This window comes from Panthera onca, chromosome A1, assembly GCF_046562875.1.
Source record: "Panthera onca isolate mPanOnc1 chromosome A1, mPanOnc1 haplotype 2, whole genome shotgun sequence".
NCBI lineage: Eukaryota > Metazoa > Chordata > Mammalia > Carnivora > Felidae > Panthera > Panthera onca.
The window spans coordinates 43814943-43837094 of NC_138339.1; the positions used below are offsets into that span (position 1 = coordinate 43814943).

General features: G+C 43.5%; 1 protein-coding gene across 5 annotated transcripts in view; it reads left to right on the forward strand.

Moving 5' to 3' along the window:
* Window positions 1–3681: 3681 nt before the first annotated feature.
* The window catches only part of SLC36A1 (solute carrier family 36 member 1), a 182333-nt gene continuing 163862 nt past the window's right edge, over window positions 3682–22152 (forward strand). For 2 of the 5 annotated variants that reach the window (XM_060634764.3, XM_060634759.3), the window contains exon 1: window positions 3682–3794. In XM_060634764.3, the coding sequence (XP_060490747.3) occupies window positions 3683–3794 (112 nt within the window). In that variant the 5' untranslated portion in view covers window position 3682. Of the gene's footprint in view, window positions 3795–14956; window positions 15052–22152 lie in introns of those variants that run through there. The other 3 variants (XM_078446051.2, XM_078446058.2, XM_060634762.3) reach the window with 3 other exon arrangements.

Genomic DNA, 22152 nt, shown 5'->3' on the forward strand with positions numbered 1-22152 from the left:
AAGCATGCTGATGGTCAAGTTCCTATTATTTTAAATGGGAAACATTATGTCACATGACACATCAACCCCAAACACGCAACCAATTTTTGAAACGTAAGTAAAACTCAATAAAATGTCTACATGTAAGAAATAAACTCTGATGTTTGCTATAAATGCTTACCATGTGACACTCAGCACAAATTAATGTGGCACTTACAAGAAGTTGCTTTATCTACAGTAACATCTTCCACATCCTCTTTGTGGACATTTAGCTGTTCTGCTTTCCAAGCTGTGTGGGATTCTAACATTTGATCGTGTCTGCAGCAGAAAAATTTAAGAAACGGCTCAAGACATTTCTCACAGATTGTTTTGTCTTGCCAAATCTGTTATATTGAGTTTTGGGGGCATAAATGTAAATGTTACTTACATAAACAGAGTACAGAAAAGTTGGAGTGGCACAGATGGGTTCATTCTGTGTAGTTTGGGCGTTAAAAAAATAGACATTCTTTTAAAAAAAGCAGTGGAAGAAATGTTCCAAGTGAGGATCCTGTATATACGTCAAAACCACATCCCAACCCGAAATTTCCTTCTGCAGGAGAAATGATGAACAGTCTGGAGGGTGTGTTTCCCTACTTTTGTTTCACACGCACCTGTGTGTGCGCACGTGCATGTGTGTCATCACGCATGCTCACACACACGCACACACATCCATCAAGAGGGTGGCCTGGGGGGAGGAACCTGCCTGGAAGAGGTGCTGGAAGATGAGGGCCAGGATTCCAGCATGAGAACGTTGGTGAGCACGGAGCAAGTCCACAGGCCTGGAAGGTTCTGGATGAACACCAGCGGCGCCGGGAAGAGGAGTACTGCGCAGATGCGGATGCCCAGGGTGGGCGTGGCAGGAACGAGCCCTCTGCCCCACAATAGCCGGTGGTCCCGTCCACTGTCTGATAACCTGCGGATAAGGAAGGAAGATAACGAGCCTCCGCTACGACCTCCAGGGCCCGCCCCATGCCCTCCAGGCCCCGCCTCCATGCCCTCCAGGCCCCGCCCCCACGCCCGCCAGGCCCCGCCTCCATGCCCTCCAGCCTTTGCGGCAGATTTTCAGCCCTCAGAAGCACCAAGCCCCTGGAGGTTTCCTTTGTGGAACAGTTTCCCGCGCTCCCGACCTTCTCTTAGTGACTGGTCAGCCTGCAGGTACAATGCCCCACAAACCAGATCACGCCGCTAAACTAGATCAGAGCACCTAGCCCATTTCCTCAACAGGGTTCATCACAGACTGTGACTTTACACTAGCTTGATTATGGTTAAATGTTTACCGTCCCCACCGGAGTGTACATATCCAGTTTGCTCACTACTGTATTGCTAGCAAAGTGACCAGCACCGGGTTGATAGTCAACACCTATTTGCTGAATTGAAAGAGAGTTTTTTAATGAAATTCTGAACAGAGAGATGACCCAGATACTTCATTTTAAAAAAATATTTTTTTAATTTTTTTAATTTTTATTTTTGAGAGACAGAGCATGAGCAGGGGAGGGGGAGATAGAGAGAGAGAGAAAGAGTGAGAGGGAATTCGAAGCAGGTTCCAGGCTCTGAGCTGTCATTGCAGAGCCAGATGGCAGGACTCAAACCCACAGACTGAGATCATCACCTGAGCTGAAGTCAGAGGCTTAACCGACTAAGCCACCCAGGTGCCCCCAGATAATTCCTTTTTTAAAATAAAAGTTTCGTTTTATTATTTATTTATTTTAATGTTTATTTATTTTTAAGAGAGAGAGAGACAGAGTGAGCAGGGAAGGGGCAGAGAGAAAGGGAGACACAGAATCGGAAGCAAGCTCCAGGCTCTGAACAGTCAGCACAGAGCTGGATGCGGGGCTCAAATTCAAGAGCTGTGAGATCATGACCTGAGCTGAAGTCAGACGTTTAACCAACTGAGCCACCCAAGTGCCCCATAAAGGTTTCATTTTATGATGATAGAAAATATTTATGGTTAAAGATTTAGAAAACAAAGCAGAATTATCTCTGGAGATTCTCTCAACCTTGCTTATAACAGCTATAACATAAAATAAAATAGAAATAGCCCAAATGTCTGTTAATAAGGACTTGGTAAATAAATCATCTGTGATGAACTTATGATCTATCATTATACAAGAAAGAAAAGTAAATAACAGATCAATATCATAGTTTGAAAAGAATGATTAGTACATAGGATATTTGAATATTCATGAAAAAATGTGAAAAATGATTCATATAACTTTTAGTGGTATATTTTCATAGGGGAGAGATTTATAGGGATCTTTAATTCAATAATGTTTATATTATTGTTTGATTTTGTTTAAGAAAGAGCTGTGATGGTTTTGTGTTCTGATGGGATAAAATCAACCCTAATGATTTAAAAATGAAGATAAAAAATACACCTGTAAGTTCATCTCAGAGAGGTAGCCACTGTTACTGTTTTATTTTTAATGTTTATTTATTTTGAGAGAGAGAGTGCAAGAGCTCATGTGTTGGGGGGTGGGGGCCAGAGGGAGAGAGAGAGGGAGAGAGAGAACCCAAAGAGGCTCCATGCTGTCAGCGCAGAGCCTGATGAGGGGCTCAATCTCATGAACCATGAGATCACTGCCTGAGCCGGAATCAAGAGTTGGAAGCTTAACTGACTGAGTCACCCAGGCACCCCCAACTGTTGTTACAATTTAGAGTAGATACTATATATATTTTTACTTTGTATATAGACACATGCAGACATTTGTATTTACAACAGTGAGTCCTAAATGTACATCATACCTTGTAGCCTTTTGATGACCTATACCACTTGTGTTTGTTTCAGCACTCGGGTTTGAAGAACTAACAAATATCTATGAGCAGTTGCTTTAATAATTCCAGAGGAAATATTCTAATCTCAGTGAGCTCACAGCCTAGTTAGAAGGAAGGGATGTGGACACATAGCTATATTCAAGGGAAGCTACATCTATCTATCTATCTATCTATCTATCTATCTATCTATCTATCAACCGAAAAGGGAAATATAAGATAGCAATTCTGTGTGGATCAGGGAATGATACCCAGAGGAGGACGGGCATGATTTAAGTACTTGGAGATAACTGGAGGAGGAAGGACATTGCACGTGGGAAAAATAGCGTAAGTAGAGGCTCAGTGGTAGGAAAAGACAGGATATATTTGGGAACAGTAGATAGCACAGCTGTGTTGGGACATGGGACACTTACAGAAGAGAAGTGGAAGATCAGGCTGGAGGGTAGGTGGGTGCCAGGTCACCCAGAGTCTTGTGAGCCAGATGAAGGTGTTTAGAATAATATCCTCTCCAACAGAAAGACCTTGATTATTTTCAAGTGGAAAGGTGTGCTTGTTTTTTTCTGTTGCTGCTGTGAGGTAGGGACCTGGAAGTCCCAAAGCAAAGGCCGAATCATTTAAGTTTTCACTAACTTGGTTGATTTGGAGAAAGCTGCTCAAAGCTCAAGCTGGGCTATCTCTGGCCATCTGTGTTTCTGCTCCAGGGCTCTGCCTGCTTACAGTTATCTGCCAGAAACATAAGGAACGCATAGAAGCCCAGGTGATCCACAACCAGGAAGAAGAACACGATGTACCCGGGTGTTCGGAGCAGATTATTATAAAAAGGAGGAAGGCAGAGAGAATATGGGGCCACCTCGTGTGTTGTGTTATCAGCCCCTGCCTCACCTCTCCTACTTGGATGCCATTGCCACCTACAGCCACAGCTATGAAGGCCTGCAGCAGCCTCAGACCTCCTCCAGCTCCAGAAGGCACAGGAATGACCCTGGAAGGCTCATTACCCCCACGTCCAGGTATGTTTTTAGGCAGAAACTTTGTGTCCAGGTAGTTATGGAGTCAAGACCTGCCTTGGCCTCCCTATCCCATTGCCTGCTGCCCAATCTCATCTGCTTGGAGAAGGAAGGCTCTGTCCTCCTGCAAATTCCAACTGACTTGACTTGGAATTGCTCAGAATTGGCCATCCTTTCCCCGGTGGAATGAATCTGTTTCCACTCTTGTCCTTCCAATCTATGCTCCACACAGCAGCTCTAGTGGTCTTTTAAAAACTCATTGATTATATCATGCCCTTCCTCTGCTTCAAGAGGGGACTTTTCTCTGCTCTTGAATTAACATTCTGATGCATGATTGGCTCTTGCCTGCCTTTCCACTTTTTCCTTCTACAGTCTCTTCCTCCTCAGAATGCTTCGCCAGCTTCTGAAGGGCTCTGAGTTCTTCCCACTTCATGGCCACCGGCAATACCATTTCCTAAGGAAGTTCTCCTTTGCCTCTTCAAGTGGTTGCTCTTACTTGTGCTCCAGATCTTGGTTTAAACCTCACCTCTTTAGACAGGTTTTCCCCAACCCGCTATAGCTCTTATTAATTCATAATTTTCCTTATGTACTTTCCATCTCTACTGCTAGGTAATAAAACTCCATCAAGGCAGGAGTCATGCCTGTTATATTTACTCCTGTCTCCCTAGCACCTAGCATGGGGGCTGGTCTAGAGTGAGTACTCAGTGGATACTTGTTCAGTGAGTGGGTGAATGAATTAATGAGCAAATGGATCCTTGGTTTCTCGGTGAATGGACTCCTCTTCTAGAAAGTACACACAGTCCATGTGACTTTGAGTCATTGTATACTGGCTGGCATTCCCTGATGTTCAGGGTCATGAGCCATCTCAGACTGGCCCAGGGCCTCCTCAGCTTGACCCCTTTTTGCTTATATCACCTTCTGGTTTCTTGGCCCTGGCCACTTCAACCACTGGAACTGGAGGGTCTCTACTGCCCATTTCCTACCCCCTGGTCCCAGCTTGCCTTGGACCTAGGCTCTTTCTGTTTAGACAGGTCCACAATTAGCAGAACCAATAGGGTTAAATAGATATGTTCATGGAGTACCCCAAATCACACTTACAGCAAAATGTGATCTCAAAAGGTATTTATTAATGATTGCCAGTAAAGGTTCAACCCCAGCATAACACCCATTGAATTAAGAGTGATTTATTTCACACTGTGAAAGCAGTATCCAGTAGCCTCATTATTTACTCTTTTGAATTCCAATGACTACGGAATAGTGGGCAGTGGGGGGACAGAGAGGAAGAAGAGCTGACACAAAAAAACCAAAAACCAAAACACACACACACACACACACACCCCACAGCTCTGCTGTCAGAATGTCCCCTGACTGCAGGGAGAGGTGACTCCAGACTCTAGCCACCCAGAATCAGCTAATCCACACTCAGAGTAACTAACAGTTGTTCTTTCCCAGGAGAACTAGGAGCTAAGTGCATTTAGATCACATGTTTACCCAGAGTTGTGGTTTTTGGCCTCTTATGATTCACTGTGTAACTTTGGGCAAGTTCCCTGTTTTGAAGGTTCACTTTCCCCATCTGCATTTTTAGGGGGCTGGGTTCTAGAAACTCCTGGCTCTGACCCCGTGAGAGTCCATCTTGACCCATATGCAAGGCTTAAGTCTTGGTTATTGTTCCGTTGCTGTCTTCCTTTCAGGATTAAAGAAAATCCTCCCGTTAAGCACAGGAAATGTCAATTTTTTATATATATATTTGTTTGCTCCTAGAGGCCACTTCTGTAGTCAACAGTGTATGGTTGTTTCTCAAACTTTCATACGCATCAGAATCATCCAGATATCTTGTTCAAAGACAGATTGCTGGGGCCCATCCCCAGAGTTTCTGATTCACTTGCTCTGGGACGGGACCCCAAAATTTGCATTTCTAACAAGTTCCCAGGTGACACTGATGCACCTGGACTGGAGACCAACTTTGAGAACTACTTTAGGACACTCAAAAGTGTTGATATTAATTAAGTATGTGTTTCTGAGGGACAGATATCAACATTGGACTAGAGGCTGTCTGAGACCTCAGTGGGACTCATCATCCTACTCTGTTCCAGGCAAGGAGAGGACAAGGTACTCCTCCAGGGGGCATGGTCCCAGAGCCAGGTATAGGGGCTGGCTGCCAGGGCTGCCTCACCATATCCCCATGGTTCATAAAGGGCCCATTAAGCCTAAGGGAGAGGGCACAGGAAATGGGTCTTTGTTGGGTTTAGCAGCATATCGTGGGATGAAAGCAAGGCAGGCCGTTAGCACAGGGCTGCATGGAAAGATGAAAGGTAGATGTATGGCAGAAATGCTAGGTGCTAATGCCCACTGGTGCCTACTCTGCCTCCTCACTTCCCTGAAGGGTCTCCAAAATTATCTACAACTCACTAAACATTTAGTGAGTGCCTACTGAGTGTTTGCAGCTGTGCAAGGCACTAGGGTACATATTATTGAATAAGAGAGGCAGGGCCCCGTCCTCCTGGAGCCGTCTGCTAAGCAGATTAACAAGTCGCATGTACTCACTGAACGCATGGTGACAGACACTCAGGCCCAGAGGGGGCAGGGCACTTGTCCAAAGTCACACAGCAAGCTGACCTCTGGTCTCCTGGCTCCCACCACAGTGATTTTCCTTTTTTACGCTGCTGCTTCCCTGAGACCGCATAACTTGCTGGTCTTTGCGGTAGCAACGAAGAGAATCATGCACGCTGCCCCTTGTTGCAACGATTTTTACCAGGAGCGTAGGGACTCATGCTCCTCTGGGTTCATCAGAATTTCAGGGAAATATAACAAGGAATGTGACTTCTTTGCCATTTAATTAAAAAAATACAGGGGCGCCTGGGTGGCGCAGTCGGTTAAGCGTCCGACTTCAGCCAGGTCACGATCTCGCGGTCCGTGAGTTCGAGCCCCGCATCAGGCTCTGGGCTGATGGCTTGGAGCCTGTTTCTGATTCTGTGTCTCCCTCTCTCTCTGCCCCTCCCCCGTTCATGCTCTGTCTCTCTCTGTCCCAAAAATAAATAAAAAACGTTGAAAAAAAAATTAAAAAAAAAAAAAAATTAAAAAAATACAGCGGTGATGAATGCCTATTATAAAAGGGTCTAAGGGTCTAGAAGTATATACAGAAAAAAGGAACATCCCTATTTATATACTCCCCTCCCTCATTCCAATTTCATTCTCTTCCTTCTTTCCTCAAAAGTAGCTACTTTTCACAGTGTGGTGTACTCATGTTCAGACCTTTTCTATGCATTTGTAAACATTATGTACACTAATTTATAAACATTGTATATATAAGCAGGCACTTAAAAGTGAGTTTTAAAATCATATATGTATAATATATTTATTTTTTTTAGATTTCAAATATACCTTTATTTCTTCTGAAAATGGAGGTATTCTTGGTAAAACTTCGGCTACCACACCACCCTTCGGACCAAATTCTGGCACAAGTTAACATAAATAAAACACACCATAAGGTCCTTTACAATTTACAAATGAATATCATATAGATTTTTTACTTAATCCTCAAAGCTATCCTATGAGGTAGACTCAACTGAATGTCTTACGATAGTTTTTCTACAAGAAAACCGATGCTCATAGAAATTGAGGGAATTGCCCAGTGAACCACAACACCCAAGAAACAAAGCTAGATCTCAAACCCAGCCCTTTTGCCTCCAAATGATTCCCATTGCATTGTGCCCTACACTATGTCCCAGTGGATTTAGCAGGTTTCTTCATTCCAGTGTTGAGCCCAGTGTTGTGAGTATCGTCCATCTCTGCCAAACAGCTCTTAAACAAACTGGCTAAAGCCATTCTGCATTAAGGGTATGGTAGAGCTGGGGCAAAGCATATATAATAGTATTTTTTAAATTGTGTGCGTAAGGTGAAAAGTGGACACTGCTTTTGTGATAGAAACTGCAGAGACAAAAACTGAATAAGCTCTTGGCTGATGGGGCATGACTGAGAGGCCTTGTTCTGGGATGTGCGTAAAGAAAGGTGGCAGGAAACAGGGCGAACCATGGCAGTGGAACTAAAGCAAAGCAAGCCTTGTTTGCAAGGAGGCTTGAAGGCTCTCCCTGTAGCAGAAGTAGTGGGCACAGGGGCGCTTGGGGGGCTCAGTAGGTTGAGTGTCCGACTCTTGATTTTGTCTCAGGTCATGATTCCAGGGTTGTGGGCTTCAGCCCTGCTTGGGCTCCTCGCTGAGCATGGAATCTGCTTAAGATTTTCTCTCTCCTCTCCCTCTGCCCCTCCCCCCTGCTTGCGTGCACTCTCTCTCTCTCTAAAATGAATAAAATGAGATAAAATAAGATAAAAAGAAGTGGTGGGCACAGTTCACCAGGACACCCACACAATGCATGGCTACGAAGCTTATCACCGTCAGACTGAGAGGACCCAGACAGAGATGGGGATGTGGTCAGAAGGAAGAGAGTTAAGTAGGTATGTTAGGATGAAAATACAGGACAAAAATGGATCGGACAAGAGAATGGGAAGACAAGCCATAGATTGGGAGAAAATATTTGCAAAAGACATCACTGAAGAAGGACCGTTACCTACATTAACATTCAACAATAAAAAAAGCAATCTAATTAAAAAGGCAAAAGACTTGAACAGACACCTCACCAAGGAAGACACACAGCAGGCGAAAAAGCATATGAAAACATGCTCCAAATCATATATCATCAGGGAATTGCAAATGAAAACACTACACACCTGTTAGAATGGTCAAAATCCACCACCCTGACAACATCAAATGCTGACAAGGATGTGGGGCAACGTGAACTCTCACTCTCTGCTGGTGGGAACGCCAAACAGCACAGCCACTTTGGAAGACAGGTTGGCCGTTTCTTACAAAGCTTACAAAACATTCTTACCATATGATTCAGCAATAATGTTCCTTGGTATTTACTCAAATGAGTTGCAAACTTATGTCAACACAAAGATCTATACATAAATACTTAGAGCAGCTTTGCTCATAATGGCCAAAACTTAGAAGCAACCATGATATCCTTCAGTAGGTGACTAGATAAACTGTGATACATGCGGACAGTGGAATATTACTCAGCACTAGTAAGAAATGAGCTATCAAACCATAAAAGACATGGGAGAAACTTAAATGCATATTACTAAGTGAAATCAAGCTGGTATGAAAAGGCTACTTACTGACTGATTCCAACTATATGGCATTCCGGAAAAGGCTAAACTATGGGGACAATAAAAAGATCAGTGTTTGCCTGGGGTGAGGTGAGAGAGGGTTAGGCAGAGCATAGTGGGTTTCTAAGACAGTGATACTATTCTGTACGATACCGCAGTGGTGAATACCTGTCATATATTTGTTCAAGCCCACAGAACACACACCACCACGAGTGAACCCTAACATAAACTATGGATTTTGGGTGACGATGATGTGTCAGTGTGGATTCATTGATTGTGACGCACGTACCACTCTGGTGGGGGATGTTGATAGTGGAGAGACGTGAGTGTGTTATGGTAGGAGGTATACAGGAACTCTGTACTTTCTGCCCAATACCGCTGTGAACCTAAGACTGCTCGAAAAAAATAAAGTCTATTAAAACAAAACAAAACAAAACAAAACAAAACAAAACAAAACAAAACGCCTGAATATTTAAGAAACGTGGACAGAGGGATCATGAACTCTGCAGTCTGATATTATTGATATAAGTATATAACTAGTCAGTCTCACATGGACAGACAATAAGATCCTACAGAGAGCAGACCAGAGAAGTAAGTGGCCATGAGTAAAGGAGGGACAAGAAAAAGGAGTGGCCCTAACCCCTCCTGTCATGGGCTCTATCAGAACACTAGAGACTCGTACTAGGTGGCTGTATGTATTTGTGCTGCTGATAAAATTATGCTAATCAAAAAAAGCGTGTGTGTGTGTGTGTGTGTGTGTGTGTGAGTGTGATTTGTAACCCTCCCCTCCCCCCACCCCCTGCCCCCCGGCTTGTGGGGCAATGGAACAGACCCTGACTTGGGAACTCAGTTGCCTGGTCTCCATCGTGGCATCGCCTCTGGTTTCCTGAGGCAGACGAGGTGATGTTAGTGGGCACGGGGGTTGGCTAGCGCCCTCCTCAGTCTCCAGGCTGTGTCTCCGGGCCCCGGCTGGCACAAGCAGAAGTGAGTTCGGTGTGCTGCAGTGACCCTCCTGGATCCGTCATTCATCCCTGTTCCCTTGGCACAGCTGCTAACTCTAGATCTAATTGTACTCAGGGTTCCAGGACAGGAAGCCTGACCTTAACTTAGGGGTGTTCTGGGGACAAGCGATAGAGAGCATTTCCTCTGCCTTTCTCGTGATCTCTTGAGGACAAAGCTTCTCATAAAATGGGTCAGATTGTGACAGAAGACCCACGGGATGCCAGCACCAGGCTCAGACCTGCCCTGCACAGGCTCTGAGGGAGAAGTGCCTCATGCAACCCTCTCAACGCCTCGGAAGGCAATAGGATTTATTCTCACAATGCTACCTATGGCTCAGAGATGGGACAGTTGGCCCAAGGTCACACAGCTACGGTGGGAATAGCAGAGCCGGGATGGGGGTGAGTGCATTTTCCTGTGGTCTTACACAGGACATCCTGGAACCTCAGAAAGTCATTCGTTTCAATATTCTCTTCCCTCACATACAATGCTTCAATTGTCCTACTACAGTCCCCCTCTATAGGCAAACCTCAAGCAGACTGGCCCCTTAAGCCTTCAAGGACACATGATAATTTATCTTCCTAAAAAATCTCTGTCCATAACACAACCTTCTTTAAAACTCCTTCCAGGGGGCGCCTGGGTGGCTCGGTCGGTTGGGCGTCCGACTTCAGCTCAGGTCACGATCTCGCGGTCCGTGAGTTCGAGCCCCGCGTCAGGCTCTGGGCTGATGGCTCAGAGCCTGGAGCCTGCTTCCGATTCTGTGTCTCCCTCTCTCTCTCTCTCTGCCCCTCCCCCGTTCATGCTCTGTCTCTCTCTGTCTCAAAAAAAAAAAAAAAAAAAAAAAAAAAAAAACTCCTTCCAGGATTCAACAGTACTCATTCCCCTAAAAATCTTCCCTTACCTGCAATTTAAGAGATTGATAAAGAGGATGTCACCTCTGTCTGATCATTCATTTTGCAAACCTATACTGGCTCCTTGTGCCCAGTGATAGGCTTGGGATGAGGCCTGGTCATTGTCCTCAGACTGCTCAAGGTCTGAACAGTGAGTCTGATCCATGCTAGAATTAGCTAACCTTTTCAGCAAATAATTGCTATTTGCCAGGCACCATGTTAAGTGCTTTGCATGACTCAACTTAATTGGTCCTTAACAACAATCATCTGAAGTAGAAACTATTATTATCCCCATTTGACAGATGAGAAAATTGAGGCTAAGACAGGTTGAGTAACTTGTCGCAGGTTATATAGCTAGTAAGTGGCAGAGCTGGGATTTGAAGTCAGTTCCATCTGATGCCAAAACCAGTGCTCATTTCCACAATGTTCTATTGACCCAGGTTAATGTCAAACCTGGGATTCTTTGATTCTGCTGGCAAAGACTTGGCCTGTCTTCTTCAGTAGAGGCAGATAATGCTTTATAGGTGTCCTCACTGGCAACACCATTTCTCCAAAGAGTAGCTCAGACGCTACCTCTAATGAAAGCCTTCCCTGCTTTGACCATCTGGAAAAAATACCTTTCTCTTCTGAATCCTTGATTTCACTCATGCCATTCTGTCTGGGATTTCAGCTATGTGTGTACATATCTTCCTCTGTGAGTTGTGAGAGCCTTAGAGGATCATGTCTCATGTTCATTATTGTAGCCCCATTATGACTGGGTCCTCAATAATGTTGAAAGGATCCCTAAAAAGTTATGCTTATGTCAAAAGCATTATCTTCAAGGAACATTATTGTTGCCCATCTCTACACCTCTCTTTGCCTGTCAAAAATGGAGAAGAGCCCAGATTTAGCTATTTGAGCTATTGAAAAGAAGGAAAGAATTCCCACAAAAGTCTCAAGGTACAAGATCCTAGATGCAGGAGCTACTGTTGGGGAGGAAAGGACATTTACAAGATCCCACTGGCCTCCTTAGACAGCAGGAGCCCTGGTGGGAGAGTTGCTGAGCCCTGCCTGGGAGCCCCTGGGACATTCCTTGGGCTGCACCATTCAGGGACTGGCTGCTGGAAGAGGTGCCCCCAGCCCCAGGCAGGTGGATACCTCACTCTTCAGCTCCAAACACTGTGTGTGAGGGGTGGGGAGTCTCATCGTTTGGCAAAAGCTTGAGCAAGAACAGCCTTGGCATGTAGGAGCTGCAAGGCCCAGCTCTCAGCTGCTTGAGCCTTAGAAGCCTCAGGAACTTCAGTACAGCTCCACCCCACTGGCCTGGAGTGATGCAGGCTCTGATCCTCAGGAAGAACAAAAGACCAAAAGCACGAATGAGTGGATGAATGCGCTTTCCCTCCACTCCCACAGAGACTTCTCACCACTGCTCTAAGAGTCTGTTCTTTTCCTTCTACCAGTACTGATTGAATGCCCACGTGCCGGGAACTTTTCTGGGTGCTGAGGATCTCCCGGTCCCAGGCAGTGTGGTGCCTGTTTTCCAGGAGCTTAGTTGGACACCATGAATATTACTCTGGGTTTCTCATAAATAAGTAAAAGTTTCAACTGTAGTAAATGCTCTGAACACTTGAGTGTAATAAAAGCAGTTGGCTCTTGCAACGAGGTCAGCAAAGGTTTTCCCGAGGAAGAGGGAAGTCCTCTGCCTGGCAATGTTCTTTTCACCTCCTTGCTCTAATTAAAATGTGGCTCCCCTGTGGTCACCATTTTCTCTGCAGGTCACTGCTTCCAGATAGTTTGCCCTTCACCCCACCTTAGACACCCACTCCCCCCATCATAGCCTAGGCCTTGTCATCACCGGAGACTATACCACCTTCAAAATCTCTACTGCAAACATCCTATTCTCTAGATGGCTTACCAACTCCTATCGGTCCATCTTCTATCCATGAGTTTGCAGACCGCACCAGATCTTTGACATCAGGTCCCCCAGTCTACCAGTGCTACTCTGCTCCCTATCTACTGCTCGTCCCCTCATACCCTCACTGCCATCTTAACCCAGCTATTAGACAGTCATTGCAGTCACCCCGGCCACTCACTCTTATCTGTCTTATCCCTTTCCTTGTATTGTGTCCAACTTTCAAAGCCATAATACTGGGTAGATGCAACTTCACCTCTACTTTGAGACTACACCCAAGCAGTTGAATATGGGTTGAGAAATATACACAGATTTGCCAACTGGTTGCATCTTAAATTTATGAACACGACCCTCAGGTGGGTCCCAGCACTGTTGGGCAGATCTATGACTTATCTTGTTTCTGTTGCTTTCCCATTCTTCAGGAGGACTATTTCTTATCCCTTCTCTTGATTCAAACCTCCAGTATTCTCCCCTTTTCACTCTCAGCTGATGACATTGTTTTTATTTCATTGAGGAAATAGAAGCAATCAGAAGAGAACTTCCTTATCCTCCACCCATGAAATCTACCCACTGACCTGTGTCTGAATCATATACCAGGCTTTTCTCCCACAAAAATAGGTAAACTGTCCTCACCTGTCATTAAGTTCCTTTATCTTGCACACTGATCTCCTCCCCTTCCCTTTACTTAACCAAGAGTTTTGCTCTTGCAATGATCCTTCCTTCTCTCTTGGATCATCAAAATTCCCCTTCCTACTGCATTGTTCCAATGAACATATAAACATAATAGAGTAACTGTTCTCTCATCTCTCTGTTCTCTTTCATAGCACAACTCCTTGAAAGAGGTGTCTCTACTCACTCTCTCCAATTTCTCACTTTCCATTCTCTTGAATCTATTCCAGTAGACTTTGATCCTTATTACTTCATTGAAACTATTCTTGTCAAGGGTAACAATGCCTTGCATTCCAAAATCCAGTGGCTAAACCTGAGTTCTCGTCTTAGCTGGAGTAGAGATTTCAGTCTTTTTACACTTATAGTTTTCACCACAATGGTGGATAGACTGTAAGGTGCCACCTCTGTTGATATTCATGGTATTCGTGCTCTTATATATCCCCTCCCCTTGAGTGTGGGTGGGGCCCATGCTTGCTTCTGACTAACAGAATGTGGCAAAGGTGATGGGATGTCGCTTTCATGATTACATTACGTCATCTAAGAATTTATATAACCAGCAAACTCTCTCTAGAGTCCTCAAAGCTCAGCTGGCTTTGGAGAAGTGGCCATGTTGGAAGGCTCACATGGCTAGGAGCTGAGGGCCAACAAGAAGCCAACTGCCAGTGAGAAGCTGAGGATTTCAGTCCTACAATAGCAAGTAAATGTACCAACAACCCAAGTGAGCTCGGAGGAAGATTCTTTGGCAGTTGTGCTTCCAAATGAGAACACAACCCAGCTAACACCTGACTACAGCCTTGTGAGTTCCTGTAAGCAGAGGACCCAGTTAAGCCACCCCTGACCCACAGAAACCATGAGACAATAAAAGTGTGTTGTTTTAAACCACTAAGCTTGTGGTAATTTATTACACAGCAATAGAAAGCTGATATAACTGCTTATCTTTTATATGAGGTCGTTGCTATGTTTTTTCCATAATGGCATCTTATATTGGATTTTTTAAAGACTCAGATACAATTTATTTGCTTATCAAACGGGTACCATTCTGTGTCTTCATATGCAAATGGTAACCATAGAACCCTAGGGTCTAAGTGAAGGTCATTGGAAGTTACCAAGTATGACCTTGAATGAACACCTTTGTCTCGCAGAGGCTGTTTCCCATGTGTAAATGAATGGGTTGCAGCAGACCATCTCAGAGAAACTCTGAGGTGTGATACATAATGATTCTCTGGCTGACCTTGGGCCCGCCCAGTCATCTTTGGAAGGAGGAAGATTTGGGAGGTGAGCTTCCTTCCCCTATTCATTTCAGCAGCTAGGGGCAGAAGCCCAGACTGAAAGGGATTTGCTAAGTCAATGGTAGAGCTGGCCCCAGCCCTTTCCTTCATGCTCCTATGTCAGTGCTTTTTCAGTGGCAACAGGAGGCCCTTCTCTCTTCTCAGCTCTCCCAGGCCCTTTGTTAGCATTGTGAGGTAAAGTCAAGGTTTGCCCACCCTACAGATGGTGCTTTGGGGGTTTGCTCTAGATCTCTTGGACCCTTGCCTGGGTCCAATCCTGGGAATATTCCTTGTCCAATGGTGCCTCTTCCTGCCTTATTTCAGGAGGACCTACCAGTTGGCCTTATCTTGTGCCAAGGAAGCTGTTGGCTGAGTAAAAGGTTAGGAGAAGTTCTGTGGATGAGGGGGAATCTGTAAGCAGGTTTCAGGTAGGGCGGGGGCTATAGCTTTGGAGAACCTGAGCCCAATAAGCTCTTGGAAACTTACCCCCAAACAACCTTACTTTAAAAACTAATACTCAAAATAAAACATACACGCCCAGGTTTAGACTATTAATATTTTAACCAGAGGATTTATAATAAAAACTGGAGTCTTCTCATCTAGCCTTCTCCATGAAAAGTCCCTCTTTCTGTGGCTAAGCTTTTTTAACATCTGTTTTTTCAGTTCTCTAGTTTTCCATCTCTCTATACAATATAATGAGTTTTCAACTTATTAATACAATGTTAGTGCAAATTTATACCTGTTTTAGTTATTTACCTTTATAGCTTAAAATTATATAAGCATAGAGATAAATTTATTGTCAATTACAAATATTTGTACTGGTTTTCTATTGCTGTTGCAACAAATTACCACAAGCACAGCGGAGTAAAAGAACACAAACATTCTCGTACAGTTCTGGAAGTCAGAAGTCCTAAAATCAAGATGTTAGCAAAACTGTTCTTTCAGGAGGCTCTAGGGAGTATCGGCTTCCTTTTTCTCCCAGCTTCTAGAGCCTCCCACATTCCCTTGGCATGCAGCTCCTCCTTCCATCTTCAAAGCCAGTAGAATAGCATCTTGCCTCTTCCCTGACCTTCTAGCCTCCCTCCTGTAAGAGCCCTTGCGATGTCACCAGGTCCATCCAGATAATCCAGGATAATCTCCTCATCTCAAAACCCTTACTTTAATCACATCTGCAAAGTCCCTTTTGCTGTCTAAGCGTTGCGGGGATAAGGATGTGGACATCTCTGGAGACCATTAATCTGCCTACTCCATCATACATCCCAGTTTACCTGGAGCAGTCCCACTCTATGCCAATTGTCCTGATGCAAATATTAACAAGGCCCCTTTCATTCTCAAAAGTGTCTCCATTTGAAATTATATCGATACTCTACTTATCCAGCGTTTCCCAGTCTTTTTTTATATCATAACATGTAGAAAATAACATTTTCTAGGTCCTCAGGATGAAAGAACAAAGCCTGTTTATGGTTAGAGCTAACTGTCTCAGGAGCTCTAGCCACTTTGGGACCTGCCTGGCTGCTTCAAGGGGCAAGAGTATCAATACCTCAGCACCCCATAACCCATTTGTGATACCCCATTGGCTATCGCACAGCACTGGGAAAGTCTTCCTTCCATTAAAGCAGTATAATACGTTTAAAGCGTGCTCTTGTGATGCCCTCCTGTGAGCAGCCTTTGGTTCCAAGAGTCTCACACACGTGCATTGACGCTCCTGTCATTGTAATCCTGGGGGCTAGTGCAGGTTGTCGGACTGATGCACCCCTTGCCATCTTTTCACCTGCGCCTCCCAGTTCTGTGTCTGCAGAATCTTCTGTCCCTCACACACTCTCCCAGGCATCAGAATGCCAATATTGGTGGCACAGCACTCGTCCTGGATTCACAGGAGGGGCTTTTGAAGCACTCGTACATTTTTTTCTCTGGGACTCCAGAGTGCCTAAGTGTCTTAGCTTTGTAACATACTCTTCTTTAAACGTACTCCATTTACCGCAGAAATACTCGTGGTAAAACATCTTATCATTATCACTGCCTTTCAGATCATTATAAAAATCACAACAGCTTGGCCAAGAGGCACATTATAACGGGTCGATCTGGCACCAGCACTTTTCCTATGTACTTGAGCTGGTATTTGCTTCCTTAGCAGGGTCTTTGCTTTAAATTGCTGCTTTTCATTTCCACTCTGTTCCTAATTTATTTTGCAGGATGCACTCTCCCTAGTCCTCAGCATGTGATGTCATGATGATGTTCAGCCTTCGTTATAGGAATATTATGTCTTCTAATACCCATGCCCAAACTGAGGATTTTAAAATTCATTTTTCAGCACTTGTGCCACTTAATGAATCCTTGAATTATATCGTTATGGCTTACAGAATGTTTTAAATTATACTAATGATGAATGCTCATGCTACAGCTAATAACTACTCAGACCTCTCACACAAATGCCATGTGACCAGGGCATTTCTCTCTGTATTCTCACAGAAGGACCAGGTGGGCACTTCTGTGTCCCAGCCAAAGTGGCCACCGTATGGAAGTTATAGTGTAGGACAATTCACTGTGCCCTTCTGAGCATCAGTCTGGCTATTATGACATACTTTGTGAAATTTTGAATTTGGGTGGGATTCTAAAGGCTGTAAATTCTGCATACAAAGTGGATCTTTACTAATATTTTTATATCACACTACCTTAAATTCACGTAACTCATGTGCATACAGACTGTCGTGTGCATATACACCCTGTTTTTTTTTTAAACAAAATGTAATCATTCTCTATGTGTTATTTTGTTACCTTTGTATGATGTGGGGGCCAAGGGCTCCAAAGCAAGGGCTCTTTGCTAGAGCAAAGAGACACATGACCTGTGTGAGACTCTGGGTGCACCGCTCCTCCTCTCTGGGCCTTGGTTTCCCCACCAAAGGATAGGGGGCTGGACTCACTGATCCTAGAGGCCTGCTCCTGCCATTGTCTTCCTGGTCTTGTAGAAGGCAGCTCTACTCTTCCCGTGGTTCAGGCCAAAGTATTTATCTCCTCTCTCTCATACTCCATTTCCTTCCATTGACATTTAACATTTCCAATCTACCATAAAACTATTTTTCAGAAATTGACCACTTCTCACCATCTTCACTGTGCTTATTCTTGTCAAATCATCATAATCTTATTCCAGATTATAGAAACTGCCTCCTGACTGGTCTCCCCTTTCTGCCCATGCCTAAATCAACCCAATAGGCAGAGCATCCTGTTTTAAAAAAAAAAATTTTTTTTAACGTTTATTTATTATTGACAGACAGAGAGAGACAGAGCATGACCATGGGAGGGGCAGAGAGAGGGGGAGATACAGAATCCGAAGCAGGCTCCAGGCTCTGAGCTGTCAGTACAGAGCCCGATGCAGGGCCCGAACTCACAAACCGTGAGATCATGACCCGAGCCGAAGTTGGATGCCCAACCGACTAAGCCACCCAGGCACCCCCAGAGCATCCTTTTAAACCCAAGTCAGATCATGGCATTCATCTGCTCAGACTCCTCCAATATCTTCCCATCTCACTCAGAGTAAGAGCCAAAGTCCTTAAAATGGCTCACAGAGCTTTATACAGTTTTCGCCCACTTGTGCTTGCTCTGGCCTGATTTACTTCTCCATAGCTCATTCTGCTACAGCCACACTGACCTCCTTGTATTTATTTAATTCTAATATAGTTAATGTACAGTGGTATATTAGTCTCAGGTGTACCGTATAGCGATTCAACACTTCCATACATTACTCAATGCTCATCATGATAAGTGTGCTCTTAATCCCCTTTTCACACCAACCCCCCCCCACCTCCCCTCTGGTAACCATCAGTTTGTTTGCTATAGTTAGGAGTCTGTTTCTTGGTTTGTCTCTTTCTTTCTTTGTTCATCTCTTTTGTTTCTTAAATTGCACATATGAGTGAAATCATATGGTATTTGTCTTACTTATTTCACTTAACGTTATATCCTCCGGGTCCATCCATGTTGTTGCAAATGGCAAGATTTCATTCTTTTTCATGGCTCAGTAATATTCTGTTACATATACATACCACATCTTCTTTATCTATTCATCTGTCAATGGACACTTAGGCTGCTTGCATAATTTGGTTATTGTAAATTATGTCACAATAAACACAGGGGTGCAAATATCTTTTTGAATGAGCGTTTTTGTATTCTTTGGGTAAATACCCAGTTGTGGAATTACTGGATCATATGATAATTCTATTTTTAATTTTTTGAGGAGCCTTTCACAGTGGCTGCACCAGTCTGCGTTCCCAACAACAGTGCGAAAGGGTTGCTTTTTCTCCACATCCTTGCCAACAGTTGTTGTTTGTTGTGTTTTTGATTTTAGCTATTTTGATAGGTGTGAGGTGATATCTCATTGTGGTTTTGATTTGCATTTCCCTGATGATGAGTGATGTTGAGCATCTTTTCATGTGTCTGTGGGCCATCTGTATGTCTTCTTTGGAGAAATGTCTGTTTTATGTTTTCTGCCCATTTTTAAATTGGATTATTTTTTATGGTGTTGTGTTGATAAGTTCTTTATATTTTTGAATACTAATACCTTATTGAACATATCATTTGCAAATAGCTTCTCTCATTCACTAGATTGTCTTTAAGTTTTGTTGATTGTTTCCTTTGCTGTGCAGAAACTTTTTATTTTGATGTAGTTCCAATAGTTTACTTTTGCTTTTGTTTCCCTTGCCTCAGGAGACATAACTAGAAAAACGTTGCTATAGCTGATGTCGGAAAAATTACTGCCTCTGCTCTCTTTTAGGATTTTTATAGGTTCAAGTCTCACATTTAGGTCTTTAATCCAGTTTGAGTTTATTTTTGTGTATGGTATAAGAAAATGGTTCAGTTTCATTCTTTTCATGTAGCTGTCCAGTTTTCCCAACACCATCTGTTGAAGAGATTGTCTCTTTCCCCTTGCATATTCTTGCCTCTTCGTCATAGACTATTTGACCATATAATCATGGGTTTATTTCTGGGCTCTTTACTCTGTTCCATTTGTCTGTGTGTCTGTTTTTGGGTCACTACCATACTGTCTTGATGACTACAGCTTTGTAATGAATCTTGAAATCTGGGATTGTGTTACCTCAGGTTTTGTTCTTCTTTTTCAAGGTTGTTTGGCCATTAGGGGTCTTTTGTGATTCCATACACATTTTAGGATTACTTCTGTGAAAAATGCTGTTCTAGTTCTGTGAAAAATGCTGTTGGCACTTTGATAGGAACTGCATTAAATCTGTAGATTGCTTTGGGTAGTACGAACATATTAGCAATATCTGTTTTCCCAATCCATTAGCATGGAATATCTTTCCATTTGTTTATTGCCATCTTCAATTTCTTTCGTCAGTGCTTTGTAATTGTCAGAGTACAGTTCTTTTACCTCCTCAGTCAAGCTTATTCCCAGCTATTTTATTATTTTTGGCACAATTGTAAATGGGATTGCTTTCTTATCTTCTCTTTCTGCTACTTCATTATTAGTAACAGATTTCTGCATATTGATTTTGTATCCTTACTGAATTCACCTATCTGAATGAATAGGCCTTACTGAATTCACCTATCAGTGCTAGTAGCTTTTTGATGGAGTTTTTAGGGTTTTCTACATACAGTATCATGCACACACTGACTTCCTTTTAATTCTTCCAATAGGCTAGGCACATTCCCTCCTGGGCTCCTAGAACATGCTATTCCCTCTGCCCAGAATGCTCTTCTCAAAGAAGTCCACAGGGATTGTTTCCTCCCCTATTTTAGGACTTTGTTGAGATATCACCTCTCAGTAGTATATTTCTGACTATTTAAAAAGGCTTCAATCCCTCCTCTCTGCCTCTAGACTCCCTCTCCCACTTTCCTGATTTTGCTCCACAGCAGGTACACCCGCTGACATGACATGGATATTACTTATTTATTTTTGTTCTCTTCCCTCCCTAAAATGTTTCACAAGGGCGGGGATTTTTGTCTATTGTGTTCACTGTTTTAGGCCCAGTGGCTGGCACATATAATAAATATTCATTAATGAAAAAGAACCAATTTCTTTATTTTCATCTTCTTACTCTTCTATTTGATTCTTCATTTTTGTTATTACATTCTTAATTTCCATCCCCTAACAATATTTTTTAAAAGCAATATTTTTGTTGTTGCTATCGTTGTTATGTCATGATGGCAACATCTTGTCTCTCTGAGGATATTTGTCTGCGTGTTTGTTTTTTGCATGGTCTCCTCCAAAATGCTTCATGTGTTTGTGCATTTGGTTATTCTTTTGTCTTGGAGGTTTTCCCAGATGTCTTGTAATCTCTTTACAATTTTTAAATGAACCTTTAGGAGTACAATTTATATACAATCAAGTTAACGTATTTTAGGTTCCCTCCCCCCCCACCCCCCCACCCCCCCCCACCCCCCCCGCCCCCAGCCCATGTGGCTCAGTTGGTTAAATGTCTGACTTTGGCCCAGGTCATGATCTCACAGTTCGTGAGATCGAGCCCTGCATTTAATAAGTATTTAATTTAATAAGTAAAAAAATAAACCCATATAACCAGCATCCCAATCAATATATAGAATGTTAGCATTACTCCAGAAAGCTCTCTGTGTCCCTTTGCAGCCAATCCCCACATGTTTCTTTGACACATGTCAAGAAACCATTGTTCAGCTTTCTGTCACTAGATTCGGTTTTGCCCATTCTTTACATTTATATAAACCGAATCATATAGTATGCAGTTTTGTGTGTATGGCTTCTTCCACTTAGCCATAATGAGATTCATCCACATTTTTGCATGTATCAATAGCTCCTTTCTGCTCTATATGCCACAATTTGTTTACCAATTCACCTATTGATAAATGTGTGGGTTGTCACTGATTTAGCTTTATTAAGGTGTCTGCTGTGAAAATTTGAATACAAGTCTGTGTGGACCACAGCCTGGACCCGGGTGAGGCAAGACAAGAAGCCTAGGTCACAAAATTTAAGGAGGCACCCGCTCTTGTGTTCATGTAAGTGCCAACCCTGCGCCTGTACAATCCTAAAAGCGAGTGCCTCTTTAAATGTCCCATCTGCGGCACCTTGCTTGCCTCCCCCTAGTCGAGGCCCTGGTGTGGATAAACACTTTTATTCTCCCTGGGTCAATACCTAGGAGTGGAATTGCTGGATCGCAGGATATGTGTTTAACTTCATAAAAAACCATCAAAACAACTTTCCGAAGCGGTTGCATCACTGTCCACTCCCCCCAGCAGTGGATGAAACTTCCAGTTGCTTTACATCCTCAACAACAAGTGTATTTCCAGTCGTTTCTGTTTCATTGCCATAGACCAATTGCTTCCTGCAAATATGGCTCATCCCTGTGCTTCTTGCTGTTATCTTTATCTTCCTGGCTTCCCGGATCCAAACCAGATTCAGGAGAGCTTTTGTTGAGTCTTGCTGAACTGTTTCCACACCCATTGTTGCAAACAAAACAAATAGAGCCGAGCAGCTCTAAGTGAGCTCTTCCTCTTCAGGAAGA